This window comes from Melanerpes formicivorus, unplaced genomic scaffold (genome assembly GCF_026170545.1).
Source record: "Melanerpes formicivorus ecotype bairdi unplaced genomic scaffold, bMelFor1.0.p_v2 SCAF_56, whole genome shotgun sequence".
NCBI lineage: Eukaryota > Metazoa > Chordata > Aves > Piciformes > Picidae > Melanerpes > Melanerpes formicivorus.
Genome location: NW_027142408.1, coordinates 2,604,950 through 2,632,219, shown reverse-complemented (window position 1 = coordinate 2,632,219; position 27,270 = coordinate 2,604,950). Strand labels below are relative to the sequence as shown.

Below are 27,270 nucleotides of genomic sequence, written 5' to 3'. Positions count from 1 at the left end.
GGGAGTCCTGGGGGGATCCTGCCCTGGATTCTGAGGGACGCCTTCAGCACAGCCCTGCGGGGTGTCTGCCCCTCCCCTCATTAACTCCCGCGGCCTTTCCCGCAGCACCCGCGCTGCCAGAGAGGGAGGGCAGCCCACTGGGGGACAGCCAGCCTCCCCGGGGGACGGACAGCCAGCCTCCCCCGGGGACAGCCAGCCTCCCCCGGGGACAGCCAGCCTCCCCGGGTGGCTCCCATCTCCCCGCCTGGCTCAGCCCCGCCCGGCTCAGCCCCGCCCCGCCCGCACCTGCGCCCGTCCCGCCCCGGCAGCGCAGAGCCTGCCGCGCCTCCATGTTGGGCAGCGGGCCCCGGGGCAGCGGTAACGGTGCCCTGCCCGCCAGCGGCGCTCGGCGCATGCCCGCCCGCCGCCTCCAACGACCCGGCCCGCCGTGGCGGGAGGGGGCACTGGGGGTGGTTTCGGCGGCGACGGCGCCTCCCGCCCCGCGGTGCGGTGACGCGTGGCGCCAGGTCCCTCCCCGCTCGCTCGTCCTATAAGAGCGCTGCCAGCGGCGGCCCCTTCTCCTCGCCTCGCCGCTCGCCTCGCCGCCCGGTGCCGCGCTCGTCCCTCCGTCCCTACCTGCCGCAGCCCCGCACCCCGGCCCGCTCCGGTTCTGTCTCTCTCTGCTTGTGCCCTCTCGTCCCAGCGCTGCACTGCGCTTCCCTCGCCGGTCGCCCCCGCAGCCTATGGCCCTGGAAGGCGCCGCTGCCGCCGCCTGTATTTCTGCTGTAGGTTCCCACATCCCTCTTTAAAAATTCCGCCTAAAAAGAGAAGACGATTTACCAAATCTTTCGGGCCGTTATCTCACGTGAGTACCGGGGCTGGGGGTCCCGGTGCCCCCGGCCGCCCCGGGGGGCTGAGGCTGGCGCCGCGGGGGAGGCGGCGGGAGGGTGGGAGGGGTGAAGGGAGGGAGGTGGCGACGCCCACCCTGAGCTGCGGAGCGGGCCGGGGCGTCCATTGACACCGGTGGCGGGAGGCAGGGGAGGCAGCTCCGCTCCCTGGGCCTGGGGTTGACGGGAGGGGCGAGCCCTTGTTCCCCTTAGTACGAGAAGGGAAGGGGAGCGATGGTCGCGGCCCGGGAAGGTGGAGGGCACCCCGGCGGGCAGCTCCGCCGCGAGCCGTCGTGGCAGTGCCGGCGGGGAGGGTGATGGGGCCAGTTCCTCCCGCTGCCCTTTCTCCGCCCGGCGGCGTGGGGCGAGACCGGCTGCCACCGGCGGCAGCAGATGGGAGAGCGGCGGGGATGAGTCAGAGCTGAGGCTCCCTCTCTCCCTCGGCGCGCAGCGAGCCGCTGGGCGAAGGGGAGCCGCCGCCCGGGGGTCGAGCGGGCGAGCAGCGAGGCCCCCCGCGGCCCCGAGGGCGGTGGTGAGGGTGGGCAGAGGGGGTCAGCGGCCGCCACGCTAACATGGCGGACAGCCCTGCGCGTGAGAGGCGGCAAGGCGGGAGGGGGAAGCCGGGCAGCGGGGCGAGGGCTGCGCCGGAGACTCGGCTCTCCCCTCTCCCCAGTGCCGCAGGGCGCGGGCAGGGCGGTGGGGCCGCTGGCTCCGCGGGGAGCGGGGGCTCGGCGGCCGCCCTAACATGGCGGATCCGTGCGGAGGGGGCTGTGTGGTGTCTTCCCCCTTAGCAGCCGGGGCAGTGCCCCGCGGCGGAGACCCGTTCCCGCCGGGCGCTGCTTCCTCTCGCAGTGCACCCTCCTGGGGAGAGCGAGGGGCGTTCTCGCTTGGACCCCTCAGGGAGAGGACTGCCCCCGCCCCCGGCGTGCCGTACCCTCGCCCGGTGGCGGCTGCCTGGGCTCGGGAGCACTGTGCTTCCCGTACAGGTCTCGGCGAATCCTTTCCCCTCGGGTGCAGCCGCACTGCAAGAAGCTCCCTCAGACAGGCCCGGGGGGGAGCAGCTGTGTGTGAGGCTTTGAGGCTGACCTGGCTAACGGCTGGAGAAGTGCCGGCGGCATGGTCGCGGAGCCTCGTCTTGCCTGCCTCTCAGAGGCCATGTTGTGCGCCTGTGACTGTGACTATCCATCCGGGCTCCCGCTGTCGCGCACCTCTCGCCCCTCACCTGAGCTGTGCCCGTGGGCGCCCGCGCAGGCTTCCCCCTGCCCCCCTCGCCGTGGTGGGAGCAGGGCGGCAGTGCGAGCTGTCAGGGCGCCGCGCAAGTTGAAGGGCAGCGCACAAGTGACGCTTTCCGGGACGGGTGCTGGAATGACGGAGCAAATTGCCTTCGCACAGGGGCCGGGGGGGTTCTCCAGCATAAGGAGAGTGGAGCCCTGTTATCAGTCCCCTCTCTGCTAGAGGTGCTGGCTGGTCATCTCAAGGGCGCAAGTTTCACCCCTCCCATTGTCTGTCAGTGGAGCAGGAGAAGGCTTGGTGGAACCTTGGCAACCTCCTTGGCTTGGCTGCTTTTGCTGTTGTGGTCCAGCCAGCCACTGCTGGACTGGTGGCCTTCAGAAAGTATGGCAAAGAGGGTCCAGTCACGCTGCTCAGCTGCCAGCTGTGTGTGTAAAGCACATGCACCTGGATGTCAGGGTATGCCCAGTGTGTGTGTGTGTGCTCGCTGCTGTGCTGTTCCCTGTTGGAATGATCAGCAGAGGTGCCTGTGACTGGTTAGTGGTGAGGGATCAGCAGAGGTGACTGCCAACTGATTGAATGGGTGCTGGAAGTACAGTGTGGGAGCAGGGGGCTCATGCGTGTCCAAGGTGGATGTTGCAGACACAGGGATGTGGACCAGCTGGCATGACTGAGGATACTGTTATGGCTCTTTGTTAGACAACGCTGCAAGTCTCTTCCAGGTGGCAGCCTGGGCTCACTCAGAGCCCAAGAAGATGTTTCTGTTCTGGGGGCACCCTGATTGTGGTGAAGAGGGAAGAAAGTGAGCTTAAACCTTTTGAGCCTTTCTGAAGTGCATTGTTCTTCAGGGTAGAATCCTGCACAGGTGATGTGTGCCAGCAGGCTGGAGAAGTGCTGTGTTTCAGACCTCTGCAGCAGTCTCTGGTGACCGAGCAGGATTGGATTGTGTTGTCCCAGTCGAACGTAGCCGCCCTGCGTGAAAGCAGCGTGGCATCCAACAAAGTGGGTTAGACCTGCCTACCCTCCCAGCCAGAGACATGGCTCAGTCTCCTGTATGGCATTGGGTCGTGGGGGGAGTGCTGCCCCACTTCTACCCTCACCCCTGCTGCTGCATTTTTGGCTCTGAAGATACTGCACTTGCCATTCTTCCCTGGATAAATGTGGGAGGCAGCGGTGCTGGGGGGGAGGTGGGAGTTGTGAATAATGGTGATGGTAGGAGGGGTTTGTTCCAGTCTGGACTGGTCCAGTCTAGTTCTTTCCTTCCTGTCACCGTGTGAACAATGCTGCTGCTGCCGTGGCTGATGCTTGCAACACGGCAGCCCCCTCCCCTGTGTTTCAGGCAGTGGTGAGCTCCCTTCCCTTGCCTGCTCTGCCTGCTGTAGCCCGAGCCAGCCGCTTGCTGCCCCCCATCCCTCCCGACAGGCCTTGGTCTCCAGGGGAGGGCTTTTAAACCCCAGAAAGAAGGGTTTGTGCAGGAACTTTGGGAGAGGCAAAGTGTTGTTTGGTGGTGAGCAGCAATGGGAATGCTTCTCCCGTGGGGACAATTCTACAGGAGGCAAGAGGCAGGCTTGCTGCCTTTTGCACTGCAGCCTGCCCCCCGGCAAGCAGCTTGTGCCTCTTGCTGCTCCCTGTGCTGGGAGGCTGGTGCAGGTGTGTGTTTGCAGCAATGCTGGGCTACACGGTCTTGAAAGGATTCCATCTCTCCAATTAAAGGAGAGACAGTGCTCTGGAAGGAAATGAAGACTGTTCCTTCCTGAAAGGGAGGCTTAATTTGGGTGTAATGGCAAATTTCAGTTAAGAATGCTGTTGCTGTAGTGTAGGAGCATGGCTGATGGGCAGATTCCTTGGGGACCTGTGCTCCCTTCAGGACCTGCCCTCCTCAGGTGACTGCCGTGTCACAACACCCTGATCTGTTGTTTGGTTTGGTTTTTCCTGGACTGGAGTAACTTTGGTGCCTCTGTCAGCTGGTGCAAATGTGCAGGGTCATGGTTTTGCTAGAGTGCTTGGTTCGGAGATGCTTTAGCTCAGGTCACTAAAGGTTCCCTTTCCAGAAACAGATGCAGTGAGTTGGGGTGGGTTTTTTTCTTTCTCATCAATGAATTGGAAACTGTATCTGTAGGCCTGTTAATATCAGATACATGGAGCTGAGGGGGGCAGGCTGGTTAGCTGCAAAAAGCCTGGCCCAGACTGGCCTGCTGGCGCTGAAGGCTTGCCATGGGATGCAGTTGTTCTGGCAAAACTATGTGCTGTGGACAGCTGCGGGCTTGTTTTGTTCCTCAGGTGAGTGTTACTATTCAGCTACAAAGCACAGCACTGCAGGTTGAGCTGCAGCCAAACTGGAGGCACCTGCCAGTGGAGTACACTAACAGATGATACCTAAAGACATCAATATAGTGCCACTTGAGTTTTAAAAGGCAAGGCTGGCTCATTGATTAGTCCCAGAACTAAAAGCTCACTGTTTAGCAAATAATGCTTTTTATGCCTATTTTAAGGCTCTTAAGCACTGAACACTTTTCCCTGTGGCTGATTGCCTGCACAGCTCTTTTAAAAATGAATTTCTCCACATCAGTTATGGACATCTAATACACTTCTGCATCAAGTGGTAGTACTGCTCTGCCACCCTACAGCAAACTCACCCCTCGTGCTGGTTAAAGCAGAGTGAAACTACTATGACTTGAAAGTCCAACATTGCCTCCTTTCCCCCTCTGCGTGTTCAGTATTGGCAAGCCTGCACAAAAGAGGGCAGTCAGACTTTGTGTAGGTCAGTCAAATAAGTAATTCTCATTTGAAAGGAATTCTGAGGGCAATTAGGACTGGGCACAGCTCACAGTTGGCTTGCTACAGAAAATGATCAGTTTTCATTCCAGCTCCACAGGAACTTTCCTTCTTGGGGTGTCTGAGAATATTTGTTGGAACAGTACTGCAGGTGATACTTGTCTGAAGTGTGGCTTTTGAAGTCCTGCTCTAAAGGTCAGACACTCTGCCTAGAAACACCTGGGCTTAATGCCTTGGTTTGGGTGCTAAACTTCATAGTCCCTGGAAAATTCATGAGAGTGCTTGAGTGTAATCAGAACAGCACTGGTAACTAATGGAATTATTAATTGTACAGAAGGAGAGTGCTGGCAGCTTTTAACAGTTGTGTGCACACTCAGAGGTAAATGTTACCGACTTCTTTACTGGAAGAAAGGGATAAGATTAAATACACTGCATGGCACTAATTCTAGCAGGCACAATCCCTTAATTTCTCAATTAATTTTGAAGTGCTGAGGGTTATTTTTACTGTTGTGTGCTCCCAAATGCTCATTTGTATGCTACAGGTGAACATGCTGCTCTTGTGGAGTGGCTGTGGAAGTTACCCCCAAGTTGTGCTCATGCTAATTGAGTGCCTCATAAAGTATATTAGTTTTCTTTTATAAGGGCAAGAAGAAGTGAAAAGCAATACCCTTCAGCTGCTTCTTTAACTGTAGTGTGGTTGAAAAGGTGATAATTTGGGTTAGGTGATTACCAGAAGCTGGGTTTTTGCAGTCAGCACATGTCTCACTTAAATAATGAGAGCAGGAAAGATTTGTTTGTGCAGCAGGTTGGCACATTCCATGTTTCATGTGGTCTGTAGACCACAGTGCTTTGGTAGAAACCATTTCTGTGTTGGGTTTACACATCATCACTTCTGTATCATATTTAATCCCTGAAAATTACAGTTCCTCTTAGAAGGATTGGCTTCCTGAGCAGGGCTGGTTAATGCTTCCTTGACTACTTCTTATGATCATTGTACTGTGTTATGAGATTGTTTTTCCTTAATTTGAGTGAGCTAGCCTTGTACTTCTAAAATGCTGCTTTGGGGCTGTTTGTAATAGCCTTCAGTGGGCAGCTGAGGTAATGCCTCATTCCTGAAGGCAAGCATAAGTTCCCTTCTCTTGACTGTCTTGCTCATCTCTGGATTTGTCTGCATGGTGTTCAGTTTCACTATATAAAGCACTATTTTTCACCCATATGTTGTCTTCATTCACAGCAGAGGAAGAAAACATGGCAAGGGAATTCTAAAATAGAAGGGAAGTGGGGAGGGGAAGAATCAGAGTGATTGCAGGGTCAGAAATGCTGCTGGGACTGCAGTCCAGTAGTCAAGCATACTGCCTTAAACCAGGGTCCTGTAGAGCACTTTGCATCTAGTTTTGAAAGTCTTCCAGTTCAGATTTATGAAAGAGAAGTACAACTAACAGTTTCATGTGCCAAATTAATGTGTTTGAGCAGTTCTTCAGACACCTGCTTTGATCTGGCTCAACATTCATGGTCACTCTTACCCTGGACATCTTACGTGGTTAGTAACTTCGTGGTGGGATTGCTGCAAGCCTCCTGCAAAGCACTACTGCAGAGATGTTTGTTACATGTTTGAAGGTTAAGCTTTTAATTCATTCTGGTTATGACATTTACTTTTGTGTGCATCTTCTCTCCCACAGGGCAAAATCTCTGATCAAGTTTACAACTATCCAGAGGGCTTAGGAGAAGTGCTTTATAGAGAACAGTTCGATTTCAACGCTGAGCCACCTTGGGAACCTAGCTGATGATAGTAGGGTTCCATCTCCTAACTTGTCCATGTAAGTCTCTTCCTTCTCTTTCCCTCTGTGTGCTGGTGAATAAGCACTTCTGAAAATATGAACGTGTATTGTCTTTGTTAAGCAAGATAACTGCCTTGGTGTAAGTAATCAGCATTTGAAAGCAGTGGTGTGCATGTTGTGTGGGGCTTTCACTCCGGGGCGGGGGGGACACTATGACTTGCTCAAATAGTTACAGTAAGTAATGCTGCTGCTGAAGGGTGTGCCTTCCCAAATGCCTGTCTCCATTATTTGCTAATTGCCATCCACTTCCACATATAGTTGTAATTGAGCTGCAGTGGAATGTGGGGTTCTGTTGGATGGAAACTCTGTGCCGTTGGTGTAAATGCCTTTACGTTTTTGAGGCAAACAGCTGTTAAAGGAAAACCAAGGCCCATGATAACAGAAAACAAATGAATGTACATAGCTGATGTCAAGGAGCACAGAAAACTCTGGAATGTGTGTGGTTATCCTGTTCTGTTAACATAAAACAATAGCTTTATGTGGGTTTAACAATAGGCTTAAATGCATTTGTGCTGAGTTCAGTTGGCTTTACAGTAATACTTTTTTTGTCTAGCTGCAGGCACTTTTATTTGGCTTAGTACCTACAAAACACTTCTTAATGTAACACTTGAGTGGTTAAGTGCATCTGACTGAGCCAGGTACCTTTTAAAGACCACAAAGAATCCAAATGCCAGTTGTGTTAGTATGTCTCCTGATAAGGTGACCCTGTTCTTAGAAAATGCTGCAGTGAGGGAGGCCCAGGGTGAGCCTGGTTTGTCATGGTTTCTGGCTTTATCTCCACAGGCTATATCCTTGTTTGGTTGGAAACTTACTGAATTAACCACATTCATTCTCTGCAGACAACTGCCCTGTTCAAGTGAGCCCAGCTAACGCTGGCAATTCTAAGTGTCACTTATTTTGCAGATGTCACAGGATTTCATAAGCTAAAGACCTGAGGGAGGAAGTTTTATCTGGTTCAGTTTCTGAGGTTTGGCTCACTTTTGTATGTGGGTAGAACTCTTGCATGCCACTTGCCCCATCGACACTTGCCTTTCCAACAGGAATAAGGCAGGGAAAAGACAGGGCAGAGAGAGTTGCTAGGAGGGGGGAGTGAATGATGTGTGAAATCTTAAGGTCCTATAATGAATTTCAGTTTCTAAAACTACTCTGAAAGAGTTTCTGCTCTGGCTGAAGCCTTTGAAAAGGCTGTTCTGGTCCCTGCATTCCAGACCCAGGTGCTGTGGCAAGTGGTGCAAAGTGTAGCTGGCTTGTCCTGGCTGGGAACGCTCTGCTGGGTTCGCTCTGCTCGCGGCTGAGTGTGCAGATGGTCTGAGCTGCGTGTTTATTTTGAGCTCAGTAGTAGTACACTGTACACAAACGAGTAGCTGAGCATTGAAAGTGGCAGGGATGCAGGCAGCATGACTGGCAAGCCTTTGCCAGCGAACCTCTGCCTGCTTGGGTGTGCCAAGGCACAGGTGATTGCCTCAAACGCAGCGAAGACGTAAGGCAGGCGCTAATTGGTAGCTTTGAGTCCTGCTCGGCTTGCAGAGTGGTTTAATGGGAAGACGGTCAATTGAGCTTTTAAATATAATTATGATGTTCCCCTGGAACTCCAATAAACCTGCTGGCTTAAGGTGTACTTAAATTGCCATTAAACCTGCTTCCTTTTTCTAATTCTCTCCCTCCCACTTCTGTCCTTGTGTTACACTGCCCAGGGAAGAGCCTGGCAGTTAGTTCTGTCTTGCTCTTCAGGCTCTGACTTCTGAGCAGTTTGGGAACTGTGGCCTGAAGTCTTACTCTCTTCAAGTTCTGTTGTATTTCTTGCCACATCTGGTTGATAGGAAATGGAGGGAATGAGTGATAGGAAATCTGATCAGTGAACAAGCCCTGTCTGTGCCAAGTAGAAGCAGTAGTTACCTGTCCTGGCCAGCCTTTAAAGCTCTCTTGACTGTCTAAATGGCACTGGGTGGTAATTAGGGAATGGGAGGACCTGGAGTTTGGAGGAGTGGGGCAATTGACTAAGGAAGTAAGAGGATAGGATAAGGAAATGACTGCTTGCTCTGTTGTGCAAGTACTGCAACCGCTGGTGTGGTACCACAGAAGTGTATATGCATTTAGAGGAGTAATTACTGCAGTGAGCTTTACTAGCATCTTGGCTTTGAATAATGCATGTGAGCTTGAAGGAAACAAAGGGGCTCTTGAAAGTGTGATTCCTGCAGATGATGATAGATGGGGCATTACTTTTTTAGTACCTACCATCTTTGCTTGCTTACTTTGGCTCTTGTTCCATTGCTCCTCTAACTGTGTGGAGCATTCCTGGGAGAATGAGAGGATGCAGCTCACCGAAGCTGCACAGGTGCTCTGCTGTAACCCTCAGGGGATTTGTGCCGGGGCAACTTGGGCTCTGCAAAGTGTCCTCGGGCCTTGTGAAGGCAGGCACCTGCCGCTGCACTTCTGGCAGGCAGTTAGTGGCTGCACTTAGGTGTATGATAAAAACGTGAAGTGGTGAAATGGCTTCATGGAATACTTCTTGTAAAGGCATGGGAAAGAGGCATTTCCTACACTAAACCAGTGTGGCTTGTGTTCCTGCTTTCCAGCTACACCTGTTCTGCACTTCATTGCCAACTTCAGGGACAAAGTGCCTCTACTCTTGACTCTGTTCCCCCTGAAGCACCAGCACTGGGAGGAATGCAAGATGAATGTGTTCTACCTCTGGATGGTTTTTCCATGAGCAGAACTGTTAATCTTGTAACTATTTGTTTGGCCTAGGACGTGTGGTTGACAGGCATTGTTGGGAGCCCATTTGAGTTGTGGAGACTTTGTTCTTTGCAGAGGAAGTTTTTGGTGACAGAACCAAACCTCAGGGTGGTGGTTGGGTTGGGTTTTGTTTTCAGGCCAAACAGTAGGTAGTTCTGACAATGTGAAGGGGAAAGAATGGAAAATGTTTGTTGTGGATGCTTGCATGTGACAAGCCTGTGGCAGTCACTCCTCAGAGCATTGTCATTTTCTAGTCCAAGCATCTGATTGCAGTGTTTAAATCTGTAAACTTGAATCCTCAAGTTCCTCACCTGCAAAGCTGTTGTGTTAAAACCCTAAGGAGCCTGAGGATGTAAGCCTCACTTCAAAGGAAGCAATTGCATGCCTTTGTGGAACTCTCATACCATTTGACAGCTTTCCTTTGCCCTCAAATATGTGTCCTGGAGCGCTGTGCAGGCGGACGTTTCGGGTGGTAAAATGGGTGGTGTTAGCACACTGAAGTCTATCAAATCATGACTTGCTGCAAGTCAGCACTTCCAGCATGGACTGCACTCTGTGCTCTATGGTTTCTGACTCATCTTACACAGAAGTCTTCAAACTATCCTCTTTCCTTCTGTGCAATCGTTTGATCTGTCATGGATCTTATCACTGATTCCTCTCCCTCCTCAGGAGGAGGGCCAGTCAGAACAGAGTAAGGTCACAGCCCAAGCCTAAATCCTACTGCAGGTGTTAACCCTTTAGCAAGACAGGCACTGGTGTTTGGTGGTGCTGTAGCAGTGCTGGCAGGCATTTCACTTTTCTCTTGGGAGAATATTCTTCCTATCTTCTCAACAAGACTGAAAAGATGAACTTTATTCCAGGCAGTGCAGGAGAAATGGGAGAGAAATGGTCTGTGACTGAACAGAAATTGGTAGGGCAGTGTAAGCTCTTCACTGGATGGATTTTGCTAAAGGAGAAAGCTTAGATGCCATGGACATGCCTAGGAAAAACAGTTGCTGCTTAGCAGTGTGGGAGAGGTTATATTAGGCTGTCCATGGATTGTTGCAAGCTATTTTTATGTCTGTACTTGCAAGAGATTCCTTTTTGTCCCTGCCTTTTGACCACAAGATGATTTTGGATGAATATGCTACAACATCAGCTTGAATCTACTCCAGGGCAACTCAGGTGAACACCAGGAGTGGAAGAAAAAGAGCTAGCTGTTGTTTTGATTGAGGTTCTTCACTGGAAATACAAGACACAAGCAGTTAGCTTTCAGGGTCTGTGTGCCCAGTAGGTGTAAAATCCTGCTCAGTGCTGTTACTGGTTCCCCTGGCTGTACTGAGACCTTCCAGCAGGGCAGATGTGGCTGTGCTTTTGTTCAGTGGAAGGGACTCTAGACCATCTGCACGCTTAAGAGAGCAGGAAATGGTTTATAGTATGAGCAAAACCACCAAAACTTTAAGATCTTGCTAAGTGGTACCCTTATAAGTGTAGTAAATCCTTTAAATGCTTTTATTTTGCCTGCAGGCTTTTAGACAGGTTTGTACAGCATGGCAGAGAATTGGGAGCTTACAGGAGACACAGAATTTGTCCAACTTGAATAAACAATAAAAAGAGGTTCAGATGTGAGGCTTCTGCCAGCTGGGTCACTTCTTGCATGCATTTTGTTGCAGGTGCCCACAGTATTTACTGGGTGGATGTGATTTGGGAGGGGGGAAAGAAAAACTGGGGTGGTAGAGGCTTGTGGTGTCCAGAATTAGTGTGTCAGAATGTTGCCACTGAGTTTTGTTGACCTTTCTGAAGCTTTAGGACAGATGACACATCCTGAAAGGTGCTCAGAGGCCTTACTGTGGCCTTCCAGTATCTGAAGGGGGGCCTATAAGAAAGCTGGGGAGGGACTTGTTAGGGTGTCAGGGAGTGATAGGACTGGGGGGGATGGAAAACTAGAAATGGGTAGATTGAGATTGGGTATTAGGAAGCTCTTCCCCATGAGGGTGGTGAGAGACTGGCACAGGTTGCCCAGGGAGGTGGTGGAAGCCTCATGCCTGGAGGTTTTTATGACCAGGCTGGATGTGGCTCTGGGCAACCTGATCTGGTGTGAGGTGTCCCTGCCTATGGCAGGGGTTTGGAACTGGCTGATCCTTGAGGTCCCTTCCAGCCCTGACAATTCTATGATCCTGTGTTACAGATTCAGATGGAACACCAAACATTTGACAATTTCCCTTTAGCAGCCACTGTGTCCCAAAAGGATGGCAAAAGGCTTGTGGGTTTTGAATGGGTAACAGATCTACATTTGAATCACCTGCTGCAAATGGAAACCCCTTTGCTTTTCTATGCTTGGGTTACTTACTGCTCTTTGTGTCTTTCCTGCAAGACAAAAAAAAGACTTGTTCTTGCAGAAGAAAATGTTGTGTTTCTGAAGCTCCTAAAGGGGCACCAAGTACTTGAACTGAGCTAGCATGAGGCTTTTTAAGTCATGCTATAAGGGAATTAAGCTAAAAACCAATTAAACTGCTGTTAACTCTTCTTTTTGTCTTCATAGTTTGAATGCTCCAGGGCTTTGCCAAATTTTCAGTGAAATGTTCCACTCAGAGGGTAATAGCACTTCTAGCTAGGGCTCCTTTCTGTTAAGCTCTAGAGGGAGTGGAGACTTATTTAGGTGTTGTAGGTAATCTTATGATCAGAACAGTAAAATGAATGTCTAGCAAATAACAACCACATAAGACAGTGTGAACTGGCATCTAAACAAAACACCAGCATGTGAATCTAACCCATGTCAATGCTAGCATTAAACTACAAGCTTTCCTTCAACTCAGCAATGTATCACAGGCAGTCTGCCAGTTGCATGCTTGAAAAGTAATGTCACTTAAGATGCTGTGTTTCAGAGCAGCTGAGCTGAGGTGTTTGTACAAGTGTGCCACACTTAGAATAGAATAAACCAGGTTGGAAGAGACCCTCAAGATCATCGTGTCCAACCTTTCATCCAGCACCACCTAATCAACTAACCCATGGCAGCAAGCACCCCATCAAGTCTCCTCCTGAACACCTCCAGTGATGCTGACTCCACCACTCCTGGGCAGCACATTCCAATGGGCAATCTCTCTCTGAGTGTACCTACAATGGTTTCATAGTTTGCAAAAGCTCAGCACAGATCAGTATGCACACAGCCTGGGATTCTTCTCCACCAGCCTTGCATCAGTGATTTGTTGCTCAGCTTTTGTGTCAGAATAACCAGTTTCTCTTATTTGTGCCTTCAGTAGAGCTGCTCTGTCCTGATGGCAAGCAGAGGGTGAACAAGAGGGGGAAAACCCCTCTGACTTTGTTGTCAAGGAGGTGTGTTAGTGTCTGTCTGTCAGGTGTAGCACGCTTTCTGGCTGCAAGCAGTGAGCCAGCATGCTTTGTGCCTCTTGCCATGAGCCTGTCTTCTCTGTGCAGTTTGTTGCATAATCTGAGGCCCCGGACCTGAGGCTTGGAAGGCCATCCCTTGTGTTTCTTGGTTTATGACTGTCGGCTTCGTGGAATACGGCTGAGATGAAAGGATTTCTCGAGGATGCAAATTACTCCATTGGTCTGTTGGATGAAGGAGCGACCCTTGCAGATGTGATTGACAACTGTATCTATGAACACACTCATGTAAGTGGGGGTTCCTAGCAGTTTCTCAAATCTTCTGGGTGTCACTTCTCTTGAAGTCTTCAAACTAAGCCAAGATGTCTAACCTTGAGCTGACAACGTCAGAGGAACAGTCAGCTAAAACTCACCTTAGTTTCCTCTTCCAGTGCTAGTTCTGTACTGTTTGTTTGGCCTTGGGCTGGATTCTGTTGGGGAGATTTGGGCAACAGTTGTTAACTACCTGAGAGGCCAGCAGAAAAGTAGCCTTGCTGATGGCATTAAACCCCATTTCCAGTCTCACTGTGTTGAGAATGGAGTTTAGAGAAGGAAGCTGAAATGGGGCAAGTGGAGAGTGCTAAGTTAGAAACCTTTTTCTTACCTTAAACTATGCCCAAGCTGAGACAAACCTGTATGCTGAGCCAGTTTAACATTCCTGTGGTTGATCACAGTTGTGTTCCCATCACTGTTTTCTCCATTGGAAACAGGAGTGTGAGGATATGGTGAGATACTACCTTTTTTTCCTTTCAAAGAAAGAAACTGGTCTAAAAGCTCTTAAGGTTTAGCAATCTTAGACAGCTCTGTGTGTACAATAGCAGTTGTAGTGAAGTGAGGCTTCCCTACCCCTTAGGAGGCAGCAAGATACTGTGACCTGTTCTATGGACAAGGCTGTAGAAAGTGGGCTGAAGAAGAATCCTTAAGCAAATCCTGTATCCTTAATGCCATATCTGAGAGTTACTCACTTTGCCCTTGACTTATCAGAGCTAATGTTCAAGTGCAAGTGCTCAACTGTGGTACAGCAGATAGCTAAATCCCATGGCCTTCTCAACTCAGGTGCAGGATTCCCAACTCCTGATTCCTAATATTCTTTTTCTGTCTAGCAAATAAATAGGTAAACTTCTGGCAACATGTCATGTCTCCAACCACTGGCTGGCTCACAGAGGATATAGCTGCCTTCTGCTGCTTTCATTTACTCCTTTAGCTCAAGGGGTAGAGGCCTGTGCCATGGATCTAAAGCTGCAGATCCCATTCCTGCTGGTGACCCGTACAGGGGGTCAGTATGCTTCCACCCGATGGAATTTCTCTTTGTCTTTTGAACAGAAACAGCATTGTGTACAATAAGCCAACAGCATAGTTCCATACCTGCCAAAGTCAAGGGCTGGAATTAACTTTGGATGTGCAGTCGTAAGTGAGATTGGTGGTGGTGTTTTGTGATGGGCTTCAGCTGATAGGCAGTAGGCCCTCAGTTGACAGGAGTTGTACTGAGTGCACATGACAGACAACTCCTGAATGATCTGCTGGGATTCCAGTCCGCTGCATCCACATCAGGACTTGATGTTGAGAGACTCTGTTAGCAGATGCTCACCAGGGGGACTGTTAACAGTTTCCAGGACAGTGTCTCTGCATTTTCTTAAAGATGATGTGCTTGACTTTGCACCCTCAACACTCTGAGTTTAGCCCTTCAAAAGTCTGTTTGGATTTCAAGGGCAGTCTCAAACTTCCTGAATTAAAGCAACTACCAAATGAATTTCCAGTGGAATGAGCTGTTAGCTAGCAGTAAGATTTTGATGCCTTGTACAATAAGCTATACATGATGTTGAGACTGTGGAAGCTTTCATCCCAGTAGATTTTTCTCCCTCCAAAAAGTTGCAACCGTCTGAAAATGAAAAGCTGGGAGAGATCCCTAACCAATCCTGTGCTTAAGATCAAGCCAGCATTTGGCATTTCAGTAATACCTTTTGTTCAGGAATCTCAGAATGTTGGCTAAACAGCATTCATGATGTCTCTGAAGTGGTAGAGATTCCCCTTCTGCAATAAACCCCAAAGCATCAGGTTGCTAGGTGAGATTAAAAGCCAAAGCATTGTTCAAGGTCAAACCCAAAAGCTGTGGGAAGTATGGACAGGATTCTTTAAGCCTTTGTTTCATGGACTGTTTGTTTCTGGCAGCAAACCCACCATTTCAGACCTTTTATTTTTCTATTCTTCCCCCTTTCTTAGGCTGAAAGAAGAGCCTTTTATGTTGGTGACCTTGGAAAGCTGGTAAAGAAGAACATACAATGGCAGAATGTGATGGCACCGATAAAGCCATTTTATCCTGTAAGATGCAATTCTACTCCAGGGGTACTTGAGATCTTGGGAACCCTTGGTGTTGGATTTGCATGTTCCAGTAAAGTAAGTTGCTGTGTTTCTGTGCTTTGTTTTCTTGCACATGTCTGTCCATTCACAAATCAGCTGGTTTGGCTGTTAAGTGCCATGGTTATCAATAATTGGGAACTCCTGTTACAAGTCTGCCCTTGCACCCCAGGAGCAGTGCTTAGTTCTCTTGAGTGTATTTGACTGTTTAGAATCATAGAATCAGCCAGGTTGGAAAAGACCTCAGAGATCATCAAGTCCAACCTATTACCTAATACCTCCTGACAACTAAACCATGGCTCCAAGTGCCACATCCAATCCTTTCTTGACCACCTCCAGGGATGGTGACTCCACCACCTCCCTGGGCAGCACATTCCAGAGGCAAATGACTCCTTCTGGGAAGAACTTTCTCCTTACCTCCAGCCTCAACCTCCCCTGGCACAGCTTGAGACTGTGTCCTCTTGTTCTGGTGCTGGTTGCCTGGGAGAAGAGACCAACCCCCACCTGGCTACAAGCTCCCTTCAGGTAGTTGTAGAGAGCAATGAGGTCTCCCCTGAGCCTCCTCTTCTCCAGGCTAAGCAGCCCCATCTCCCTCAGCCTCTCCTCACAGGGCTTGTGCAGTACTAGGGCACAGCTAATGAAAATTCAGTGTGCTGGGCTGTGTCCAACTCTGGTGTGCTCCTGCTTTCCAGTCTGAAATGGCATTGGTGCAAGACCTGGGCATTTCTCCTGAGAACATCATCTACACAAACCCTTGCAAGCAAGCCTCTCAGCTGAAGTATGCAGCCAAGGCTGGGATCAACATCATGACTTGTGACAATGACGTGGAGCTGAAGAAGATTGCACGGAACCATCCCAATGCCAAGTGAGTGTCACCACTTGGGCTGGCTTTTTATTGGGGGGGGACTTCAGTTTGCAGCTCACACAGCCCAGAACACAGGCAAGAGAGGTGCATGGCCTCTAAAACAATTCACTTGTATCTCCTCTGCTCTTTGTCTCTCTTGAAGGTAGCTTTTTGCAGCTTCTTCCATGCTGGGTCTCAGCTTATTAATATGAGAGTAAGGCCCTTGCTTTGGGAGACATCTCTTTGATTTCTTAGGACAGGCTTCATGGAAAGGTGGTAGTGATTTAAAGCCAGAAGTCTGGCACCTCATCTGCTAGTACATCCTTCTGCTCTGCCTTCAGTACATTTTTTTTCAGTGGGGTATTCTGTTCAGATGTTAGTAGCTTCAGCTGAAGTCTGGGCTGAGCCTTATCAGCAAATGAGCAATGTGCATTGGGTCCCATCTGGGGTTTGGGCACTCTGCAGTGTCTATCAAATAGAGCTACATGTGTTCCCCCACTAGTAGCAGTGAGCAGTTTGACCCCAGCTCCCTTTGCTTCAGTATTGGCCCAGGTGCTCTCTGTAGAGGAGTGATCAAAGCTGCTGTTCTGGCTCAGTGTCACTGCTGCCAATGTGTCATGGGCTCTTCTGGACTGATAAGTGCTTGTCATGAAGCATCAGACCCCTCACACATGAATACTTTGGCTGTGGGCCATAGCTTTAAAACCTGTGGAGTCAGAGCCTTAAGTGATTGTCAGAGTGCTTTGCAGTGGTGTGAGGTCTGGCTTGCCACAAGCATCAACACACTCACACTGAATTCCTGACATCCCTTGGTTCCAGACAGCCCTTACTGAAGTGTTGTGTCTTCTGCCAAAACTGGCCATAAGTTGAAGAACTGGGAAGATTCTCCTGAATTCAGTGTCTGGACACTGCTCATCCCAAGTAGTTACCAATTTTGGGGTTGGGTTTGATGTTTGGGTTTGGGATTGGTGAGTTTGGGATTGGTGAGTTTTCTTTTGAAGACTGCTTTGAGAGTTGATATTGCAGTTGCTAGAGGTGACATTCTGTTGTGTATGGGGGATGTGTGTGAAACACTGGCCTTAGCATGCTGTGTGCATGTGAAAGCCTCAGCAATGCTGAAGCTGTCTCTGGCATCATTAGAGTTTAACCAGTTACCACTGGGCTTGGGTGCTTGGTTAGTCTTTACATGGATTTCCTCCTTCTAGGAGATGTTGTCTGTGGTAACATGCCCAGGAAGAGAAGCTAGGATGCAGATTTTTCTTGAGCCAGAGGAATTGTAAAGCAGGGAGAGAGAGGGAAGGAGTTTCATGAGCTAGAGGGGAAAATAATCCTTCTGTTCAAGGATCCTGTAGCCTAATATTTGAAGGAGTTGCTCTTTACCAAGGACAAGAAACTAAGTTTTCCACAGAAGTGCAGATTGCAATGGAAATTCTCTGGGACCCTGACCTCTTGCTCCTGCTTTGTACAGACTTGCTTGTTCTAGTGAAGTTCTCTTCTTGGGGTCCTTAAAGCTTCTGTGCTGAAGTGACAGCTGAGGCTTTTTGCTTTCTCTTCCTTGGCATAGCTTCAGGAAGTCAAAGCCTTTACATAGCCTTGTTCTGATGTGTGCTTGCTACAGCTGGATCCTTTTGTAGAGGAAGCTAATTGTGCTTTGGGGGGAATCCTGCTCAGCTGTGATTCTCATCTGAGTTCTTGTAGCTTTCTGCTGTAGCTTCTGCAGTAGGTGTAGCTTTCCATGTACAGGGTGTCTCCTGCCTTTGGAAGTCTTGACTCAAAGTGGCAAACTTTCAAGAAAGAGGAGCAGAGTCAGAAAGGAATGCTGAAGTGTTTCATTTCTTTTGTACTTTTGGCTTTTTCTAGGCCAAGATTAATTGCTAAGGCTGCTGGAGTCTGTGGGGCTCAAGCAGAGGCATGGTGGTTTGAAGTATCAATGCTTCCTTAAGCAAAAACCCCAAGCATCATCCTCCAGCCTTGCTCCAGCTGGCTGAAACCCAGGAAGAAGAAACCTGCTAGTTTTCCAGACACCAGAATTAGACTTCCTTCAGTGGTTTGCAGCAGAAAGCTATCCTTACTCACACTGCCACCAAAACTCAGCACTGCATTTTCATGTTGGATGACTTCAGAAGTGGTTGCAAACCAGAGCATTGTGGATTTGAGATTTGCTTCCCTTGTGAAGAGTTCAGCTTCTGACAGTGTTTTTCATTACTGTGTCTAGCACTTTCCCCAAGTGCTTTGCAGAGGGTTGCTTGACTGCAGGTTTCCTGAACAGAAATGCCTGTGCTGGTGGAGAAGCAGGGAAGGAGAGGCAGCTCAGTTGCTGCAGATGAGGCAGTGCAAGTGGAGCAGCACTGCTGGGCAACCTCTCTAAGAACTAAGGAGTTTTCTGGTGTTTTCCCCTCTGCTCTTTACAAAATGCATGGCAAATACTTTGTGAGGCACTTGGAAAGGGCTCCTGGAAGTTAGGGTAGCTGCTGAGACAACATCTCTCCTGTGAAGAAAAACAAAGAGCTGGGGTGGTTCATCCTGGAGAGAAGAGAGTGCTCCAGGGACACCTTATTGCAGCCTTCTAGGACTTAAAGGGGGCCTGTAAGAAAGATGGGGACCAGTGTTTTAGCAGGTTGTCTTGCAAGAGGGCTAAAGGTGATGGCTTTAAACTCAAAGAGGGGAGATCCAGACTTGGTTGGAGTTTTTCAGAGTGGTAGAACACTGGAACAGGTTTCCTAGAGGTAGTAGATGTCCCCCCCTGGAAACATTCCAGGTCAAGTGGGACAGGGCCCTGGGCAGCTTCATCCAGTTCAAGATGGCCCTGCTTATTGCAGGACATGTGGCCTAGATGGCCTGCAAAGGTTGTGTCCAACCCAAACCCCTCTGTGAATCTGTTTTGTAGTGGCCAGGCTGAATTTTGCTTGGTGCATGTCTTGGAGAGCTCCTTCCCTTGGGGTGCAGAGCTTCTGCCACTTTCTTGTGCTCTCCGTCTTGGCTCCCTGGCATGTGCTCTGCACAGCCCATGTGTGTGTCATGACAACTGTTTAGTTTCCCATGACTAATGGATCTTTGTGGGGGGGAGGAGTGACTTTCTTGGTGAACAGCAGCTTGAAGCTGTCAGTTTGAGAGACACCTCTGGAGGTTCTGATGTGAATGTGCCTTTGCCCCTCAAAGGTTGCTTTAATGTAGAAAACTCTCAATGCTGGCACCATGCTTTGCCAGACCTACCCAGAATGAAGCTTTGGCTGGGAAGGGGAAGCTGTCTCACTGCTGAAGCCTGACAATTACACTGATTCCCCCCTGCCTCACAAGATCCCTGTAAGAAGGAAGGGGCAGGGAACAGACTCCCCCCTTCACCCCATCCTCAGCCAGGAGGGGAGGTGGAGGGAGAGGCTGGGGTGTGCTTTCAGTGTGCCAGCCTGGTGTTCCCCAGAGGCTGAGTTCACCAAGTTTGGTACAGCTGGCTGGAGGAGAAGCTCCATGCTCTCCTCCTGACTGGCAGGCAGGAGGGGTGGGAAGAGCATATTGCAGTGCCAGTGGTTTTATGGGAGAAGGTAACATGCCTTTCTATTCCAGCACTCAGCAGACTCTTGCTGCTACAGAAGAGTCTGAGCTGCTGCATTTCACAATCCCTTGTCCTTGCTGGCTCCATGGTGTAGCCCCTAATGGCTAGTTTTCTCTCTGTGCAGGATTGGTTTTGCTAGGTTCCCTTGGCTCATCCATCGCTGGAGTCTGACAACATAATCAACACCCTTCTGACAGTCTTCAGGCTTCACATGTGCTGATGATGTAAACCAACTGCCCCAATCATCTTCCCCTTCTCTTAGGCTCTTACTGCACATTGCCACAGAAGGCATTACTGCTGATGAGGAGCTGAAGATGAAGTTTGGCACCACTCTGAAGAATTGTAGGCACCTCATGGAATGTGCTAAGGAGCTGGGAGTCCAAATAGTTGGTGTCAAGTGAGTAACTTTATTGCTCCATGCTGGCCAAGCCAATGTGTGGGTGATGCTCTCAAGACCTAGAGTGCAAAGGAATCCCCCCTCTAGCCTTGATGCTGATTTACATGGGTTAATAAACACAAGGAAACAAAGCCCACACTGACAGCTTTTGGATCATGAGTTCCTGCTTGCAAGCAAAGTGCTCACATGTAAGCAAACACTGAAATGAAATTAGATGGAATCCTGGAGTCACTAAGGTTGGGAGAGACCTGAAAGATCATCAAGGCAACTGAGTACCAGAAATCCTTCTGTCAGCCAACAAGCAGAGTTTAGAAGCCTCTCCTGTTTTCTGGCTGTGCTCTTGAGCCTCCATGGTTAACTTAATTTGTACTTTTCCAGCAATAGGCATAACAGACAAATGCTGTTATGGTATGGAATGGCTTGGACAGACTTGAGAAGAATATGGGATTGAATTTTCTAAGAGCTAGATCCCATGTCACTAAGTTTTTTGACTTGCAGATGGTAGGAATGAGCCCTGGCATTCTGAGAGCTTCCAGATGATCTGTGGTGTTTTGACTTAGCTGTGCAAAGATTTGTACTGCATGGAGGAGGAAATGCATGCACAAGTCACTGCTCTGCCTGCCTGCAGCTGCTGGTCTGTCAGCTGCTGCTGAATGCTCTAACACAGCAACCAACCAGAGGGTGGGTCAGGAAGGCAGTATTTCAAACAGAAGTCAGATTTGGGGGATCAAAAACCCCAACTGTTTTGATGCAAAGCTATTTGAAATCAGTGTCCAAGTAGATGACATTGGGGGCAGAAAGCTTAGTGTGACCCTTCCTCCTTTAAGGAATGCTCTTTGGGAGCAGATTTGGCATAGAGAGCACTGTGACACATGGGTGTGGTACAGTCTCTCCAGAACCAGCAGGCCACAGTGGTCTTTCAGAAGCCCATGGGAATGTTGTTGCTGCTTGGAGCACCTCAGTTACTCCCAGAGCTATGGCAGTGCTTAAACCTATTAGACAGGGAGCCAGAGGGGCTTCAGGGGCTTGTGGGAGGCATCCATACTTCTCTGCTGCTGCTGACCTGCTCAGCAGCCTGTTTGGCCCTCCAGTGAAACTAGGGCCTGGCCTGGGGTGAAGAGGCTTCAGAGCAGGGTGGCAGTGGGACACAGCTCTAGTCCTTCTCTCCCAAATACTGGCGAGAGTAGGTAGTGTGCACAGCAGAGCCATAGCGTTGAGAAGCAAAGGGGAAGCCCAGCAGGGAGGCTGCACAGGCAAGGCAACACAGAGCAGGTTAAGAGGGGACACTGTACAGGTCCTGCTGGCATTTGCACTCACTGAAGACCAAGTTTTAACCCCTTCAGCAGAGGTGACAGGAAGGTTCAGTAAATCTGTTGCTACTCCTCAAAGATGTAGGACACTCCTGGCACGAAGAGCAAGGCAAGCCTCGAGTTCAGATCCCATGCAGCAGAAGAGAATCATCTGTGCTGCTTTGCACAGTCACTGTGTTACCCTGCAGGCCTGTCTCAAGCCACCTGAGCATGAATGCTTCCATTGCTGCTTTAGCTGGTGGAACAGCCTGCCAGCTGCCTGGTGCAGGCTGCTAACTGTGGGCTCCTCTCTTTCAGGTTCCATGTGTCGGGCTCTTGCAAGGAGCTGCAAACCTACATTCATGCCATATCTGATGCTCGGTGTGTGTTTGACATGGCTGTAAGTAGATGGATGCACACAGCACTGCCACAGCAGAGGATCCTTGCCAGTCTAGTTGTATCAGCAAGCCAACTACATGATTTGCAAAATGCACCAATGTAGGAAATGGAACTCCTAGGAAGGGACTAAGTGCTGCATTGTGAAATGTGTGGTAGAGCTAAACCAAACTGTGCAATCCTGATGGTGGACAAAGATGAATGTGTGCTGTCCCACTGACAGGCAGCAGCCTTGGATGCTGTTTTCCAGTTAAAGTTTCCCACTTCTGGTAAAGGCTTCTTGAAATTCATCTCAATCCTGCAAATGCACAGTTAAGTGGTATTAAAATGTTAAGCACTCCTTGTGATAGGACTACTGATTTGGTGCAGGCTAATCTCTGAGATCAGTAACTAAGCATCATGTGGGGGGATAGCCAAACTTGGATTCAGAGATTCATAGAATGGTTTGGGTTAGAAGGGATCTTAAAGATCATCTGGTTGCAGCTCCCCTGCCATGGGTAGGGACACCTCCCACTAGCCCAGGTTGCTCAAGGCCTCATCCAACCTGGCCTTGAACACCTCCTGGGAGGGGGCATCCACAACTTCACTAAGCAACCTGCTCCAGTGTCTCACCACCCTCACTGGAAAGAATTTCTTCCTGATCTCCAGTCTAAATCTGCCCTCCACAAGCTTCAGTCAATTCTCTCTCCTCACTGCAAGCCCTTGTCAAAAGTCCCTTCCCAGCTTTCTTGTAGGCCTCCTTCAGATACTGGAAGGCTGCTCCAAGGCCTTCTCTTCTCCAGGTTGAACAGCCCCAACTGTCCCAGCCTGTCCCCAGTTCCCTGATCTTCTTTGTGGCCTCCTCTGGGCCTGCTCCAGCAGTTCTATATCTCTGTTCTGCTGGGGGCCTCAGAACTGGAGGCAGTGCTGCAGGTGAGCTCTCAGCAGAGGGGCAGAATCCCCTCCCTGCCCTGCAGCTCTCCCTGCTGTGGATGCAGCTCAGCACACAGCTGCCTGCTGGGCTGCCAGTGACCATTGCTGGCTCCTGGGGAGTTTGTCACCAACTGACAGCCCCAAGTCGTCCTCCTCCAGACTGCTCTCCAGCCACTCCCCACCCAGCCTGGATTTATGCTTGGGATTGCCCTGGCCCAGGTGCAGGACCTTGCACTTGGCCTTGTTGAACTCCATGAGGTTGGCTTGGTATTTGTCAGATGTTTCAGATGACTCCTGTGAGCCTTGCAGATGCTCTGGGTATTTCTTACATGGCAGAGTTCAGAAATACCTTCCCTGACCATCTTAGGAGATGGCTTGGATTGCACAGACACCTGAGCTGCTAAAGCCTTGTCAGAACGCACTGCCCTCCTCAGCAGGTAATGTCTGAGCGGAGCAGAGAAGCCCAAGATGGGAGCTGACATTGCTGTGGGACTTGAGGCAGCCTCTGTTGACATCCCAGTGCTATTGCTGCTGGGTTTAATGGAGCTGTGCTGACTCTCACAGTGCCACTAGTGCCTCACTAGATGTGCTCTGCTAAGCACACTCAAACCAGCCCCAGCAAGGAGCACAAAAGATGTCTTTCAGTTCTCTGTGCACTTACCTTCTGCCTGTGCTTTTTTCAGGAAGAATTTGGCTTCAAGATGAACCTGTTGGATATTGGTGGGGGCTTCACAGGGTCAGAACTGCAGCTGGAAGAGGTATGCAGTGTTTTGGAAGTTTCATCTTTGCAGCCTGCTGGATTCTGGTCTAGAGATCTGAAGTGTTCAGCCTCCAGAGTGCAGCTGACAGCGACAGCTGGCACTATTCTGAGTTCCATGCTAGTCTGTAATCCATGAGACCCAAAGACCTCTGTTGATATATGGGGTTTTTTATCATGGGTAGTGCAACCAGTCCTTGGGAATGCTTGCTATTTCTTTCTCACCCTGCCCACTGGGTGAATGCTGTTAACCACATCAGATTCAGTTGCTCTCCTGTGGCACTCAACAGTAGTGCTCTGTTTGCTCTGGCAGTTGACTCTCGTCCCAGCTGGTTACTCTGCATGGTTTGGGCTAGGGCTGCTTAGCCTGCTTGGGATCATCAACCATGTTGCTACTGCATAGAAGCTTCTGGTGCTTTGCTCTAGAACTGAAGGCTACCAAGATCTTGCTTTTATTTTTGCTTTTGGCCAGCCTTTGATTTGGCCTAAACTGGCTCTTGGGTAGCGGCAGCACATCAAACGGAGCAGCCTCTGAGCAGTGATGCTGTAAAAAGTCACTAACAGCAGTTGGAGCTTTTCTTTCTTAGCTCAGCTGCTGTAACTTCTCCAAAATGCTTGTTAGTCTTCAGATCTGTGGCTTAAGATTTGACCATCAGTGTCAGATCTAACAGGGCAGTGTTCAGAACTGCTCACAGAGAGGCTCCTGGGTTTCGTGTGTAATTTCACATTATCTGTCGCTCTGGACAAGCTTTTACTGCACTTGTGCAGCCTTGAGGCTGCCACAGCTTGAGCTCTGGCTGGGAGGAGGCCCTGTGTAGTGCTTGGAGGTGTGCTACTCAGTTCTCAGTGTTTAGCAGAAGGACCAATTTTGCCTTGAGCACTTGTGTACATTGGGCACCTCAGAGCAGAGAGAGCTCTTGGTGCCCTGGCTTCAACTGCTGCTGCTGCAAGCTGATGCTTGGAGATGAAACCTGACCCTGCCCTGAGATGAGTTTCATTGGTATTACCTTTGACTTCAACTCCCTAGGTTAATCATTTCATCAGGCCATTGCTGGAGGTCTACTTTCCTAAGGAATCTGGTGTCAATGTGATTGCAGAGCCTGGGTGTTACTATGTCTCCTCTGCATTTACACTGGCAGTTAACATCATCGCAAAGAAGACTGTTGAGTGTGATAAACTTCTTCCTTCTGGAGGTAAGGGCTCTGCTTGCCTCTTGCATGTTGTGAGCCAGTGCAGCCACCTGCCTGCTTTCAGACAGGATGGACCAGTTGCTTCAGCATTCCCTTCTGCTTGCACCTTCATCTGCCCTTTGGCTTCTGAGCAGATGTGATCTGTCTTGCCTCCTTTGTTACGGTTGTGCCGCTGCTCCCCTCGCTAGCTTTGACCCCACTGGTTAAAGCTGTACTGGGTGCTTTGCAGGAGGACACAGATCTGTCTTGGAGATAGTTGCTTCTCTGCTAAAGTAGACACTGGGTTTATGTTCTCAACAGTGATTATTACTGAAAGCATTAAGCCTGATGCTTTAGAATCACAGAAAGGCTCAGGTTGGAAGGGACCTCAGAGCTCACCTACTCCAACCTCCCTGCCATTAGCAGAGACACCTCTCAACTAGACTCAGCTGCTCAAGGCCTCATCCAGCCTTGCCTTGAGCACCCTGAGGGAGGAGACATCCACAACCTCCCTGTGACAGCTTGGTGTACAGTCTGCTCTCAGAGGTTACTCTGCTTGCAGTTCTCCCTTTCCAGTGCATATGGAACCCCCTTGTCAGGAGAAGGCAGTTCACTTAGGGTGTAAAAGAACTCCTCTGACAACAAATGCATGCCAGACAAGTTCTGTTTGTGCTTGCAGTGGAGCAGACCAGGAATGATGATGAGCCAGTATTTACATACTACATTAATGATGGAGTTTATGGGTCGTTTGCAAGCAAATTGTCTGAGAAACTGAATGCCATCCCAGAGGTTCACAAGGTGAGGCCCTCTCCTTGCTTCCAACTCCTTATTCTTAATACACAAAGGAAGTGTTTAAGTCTGTGGTGAGATACAAACCTCTCCTTCTGTGTATTTGCACATGTTGGTGGTGACTAAACTCAAGCCTGAATTCCTTGGATCCTTTCCACCTAGAAATACAAGGAAGATGAGCCTCTGTTTGCCAGCAGCCTGTGGGGTCCATCCTGTGATGAGCTTGATCAAATAGTGGAAAACTGTCTTCTTCCTGAGCTGAGCGTTGGAGACTGGCTGATCTTTGACAACATGGGTTCTGGCACCCTGGGGGAGCAGTCTGCCTTTAACGACTACCAGAGGCCACTGATCTACTACATGATGTCTTTCAGTGACTGGTAAGAAAATCCTCCTGGTAGCAGGGAGCAGCCCTGGCAAGGTTGTCCTCACTGGCTTCAGGAAGGTGCCCTGACAGCCCAGCAGAAATTCTGTCCCATGCTAAATAGAGGAGGAAGCAACCAAGTGCTGGCTTAGTCTGGGGTTGTGTGTTTAGAGTGTTGTACTGTTGTCTGACTTTGCTAAGACTGAGCTGAGAGCTGTGGTCAAATACCAGCTGTGCTTTAAAGCCGACAGAGGAAAGCAGAGCACCTGCTGTTGGCTGAGTTTAGTGGTAGCTGCAAAGCCTTTTACTCTTTGATGTCAACCTTTGATCTGTTCTAATCCTGGTGGCTGCACCTTGTGTGCACTCTTGCAGGCAGGGAGGGCAGTAAGGTGGTTGTGGTGGTGCTGAGAGGTGAGTAACCTATTGCAGCCAGGGTTGTGTGCTTCTGCCAGCAGGGAGTCTCAGCCTTTACCTGCCAGGCACTTGTGCTGCTGATCCTCTCTTCTGCTGAGACTAAGGCCAACCTATCCAGGGGCAGTAGACTTCCAGAGTGCTGTATTCAGGGCTGGTTTCAGAAATGAGGCTGAGGAAGCTGGGGTTGATTAGCCTGGAAAAGAGGAGATTTGGGGGGACCATATCACACTCTGCAACTACCTGAGGGGAAGTTGTAGTCAGGTGGGGGTCAGGCTCTTCTCCCAGGCACCTTGTGATGTGAGCAGAGGGCATGGCCTGAAGCTGTGCCAGGGGAGGTTTAGGTTGGATGTTAGGAAGCCCTTCCTCAGGGAAGGGGGAATTAGGCACTGGAGTGGACTGCCCAGGGAGGTGGTGGAGGTGTTTAAGGTAAGACTGAACATGGCACTTAGTGCCCTGGTCTGGTTGCTGTGGTGGTGTTAGGCCCCAGGCTGGGCTGGATGGTCTCAGAGCTCTATTCCAGCCTCGGCAGTTCTGTGGTGCTGTGAAAGTGCACCTGGAAACACCTCACTGCAGCTCTCAATCCTTTTCTGCCACAGGGATGAGATGCAAGATGCTGCAATTGCTTCAGACACATTGATGAAGAACTTCTTCTTTGTGCCTTCTTGCATTCAGCTGGGCCCAGAAGACCGCTTTTCCACTGCAGCTTAAACAGGCAGTACCGCTTCAGTTAGACCTGCAGCCGCAAGCCTGTAGTTTGTCTGGTCAACATTCCAGCCTGGAACAAAAGTGGAACAACCTTGAATCCAACTCATTCTCTTCAAAACTTGAAAGAAAGGAGGAAAGATAGTAATAGGTAATGGGGACCAGGCAAAACAAGCTACAGCTACAATTCACCAGGGGGGCTGGGGGGAGGGGGAGGGGTAGCTAACGGTGTCCAAATTCAGAATCAAGTTCATTCAACCCCTGAGCGTTTAAATATGCAACAAAATGGATGACTTAGTGGAGATGGAAACCCATCCCTTGGGTTCTTCAACAGTTTACATACAAGTACACACAGTTTTTATACTAAGGATTCCTGTTAGAAAAAGTCCTGTAAAGTTCTTGTCTCTCGCCCAGCTCTATCAGACGTCCGTGGGAGGGCAGTGTGACTTCCTTAGGTGTTTAGTGTATTTAGAATGTGTAAATTTGTGCTTGGAACTGTAGTTTAATAAATGTAAAATTGCATCATA

At 49.9% G+C, this 27,270-nt stretch overlaps 1 protein-coding gene across 1 annotated transcript; it reads left to right on the top strand.

Moving 5' to 3' along the window:
• Nucleotides 1-755: 755 nt before the first annotated feature.
• Nucleotides 756-27,270, top strand: AZIN1 (antizyme inhibitor 1). Its single transcript, XM_068161198.1, has 12 exons — nucleotides 756-844; nucleotides 6,551-6,688; nucleotides 12,860-13,057; nucleotides 15,029-15,202; nucleotides 15,856-16,028; nucleotides 19,820-19,954; nucleotides 21,562-21,643; nucleotides 23,235-23,309; nucleotides 24,336-24,501; nucleotides 25,157-25,275; nucleotides 25,429-25,643; nucleotides 26,638-27,270. The coding sequence occupies exons 3-12, from the start codon at nucleotides 12,956-12,958 to the stop codon at nucleotides 26,747-26,749; spliced, it is 1,353 nt and encodes a 450-aa protein (XP_068017299.1). The 5' UTR covers nucleotides 756-844; nucleotides 6,551-6,688; nucleotides 12,860-12,955; the 3' UTR covers nucleotides 26,750-27,270.

Excerpts from the sequence above, each read along its gene's own strand:
- AZIN1 (XM_068161198.1), top strand. The coding sequence starts at position 12,956 with ATGAAAGGATTTCTCGAGGATGCAAATTACTCCATTGGTCTGTTGGAT. Across the intron at positions 13,058-15,028 it reads GTATCTATGAACACACTCAT|GCTGAAAGAAGAGCCTTTTA; the intron begins GTAAGTGGGGGT and ends CCCCTTTCTTAG. Across the intron at positions 21,644-23,234 it reads GGTGTGTGTTTGACATGGCT|GAAGAATTTGGCTTCAAGAT; the intron begins GTAAGTAGATGG and ends TGCTTTTTTCAG.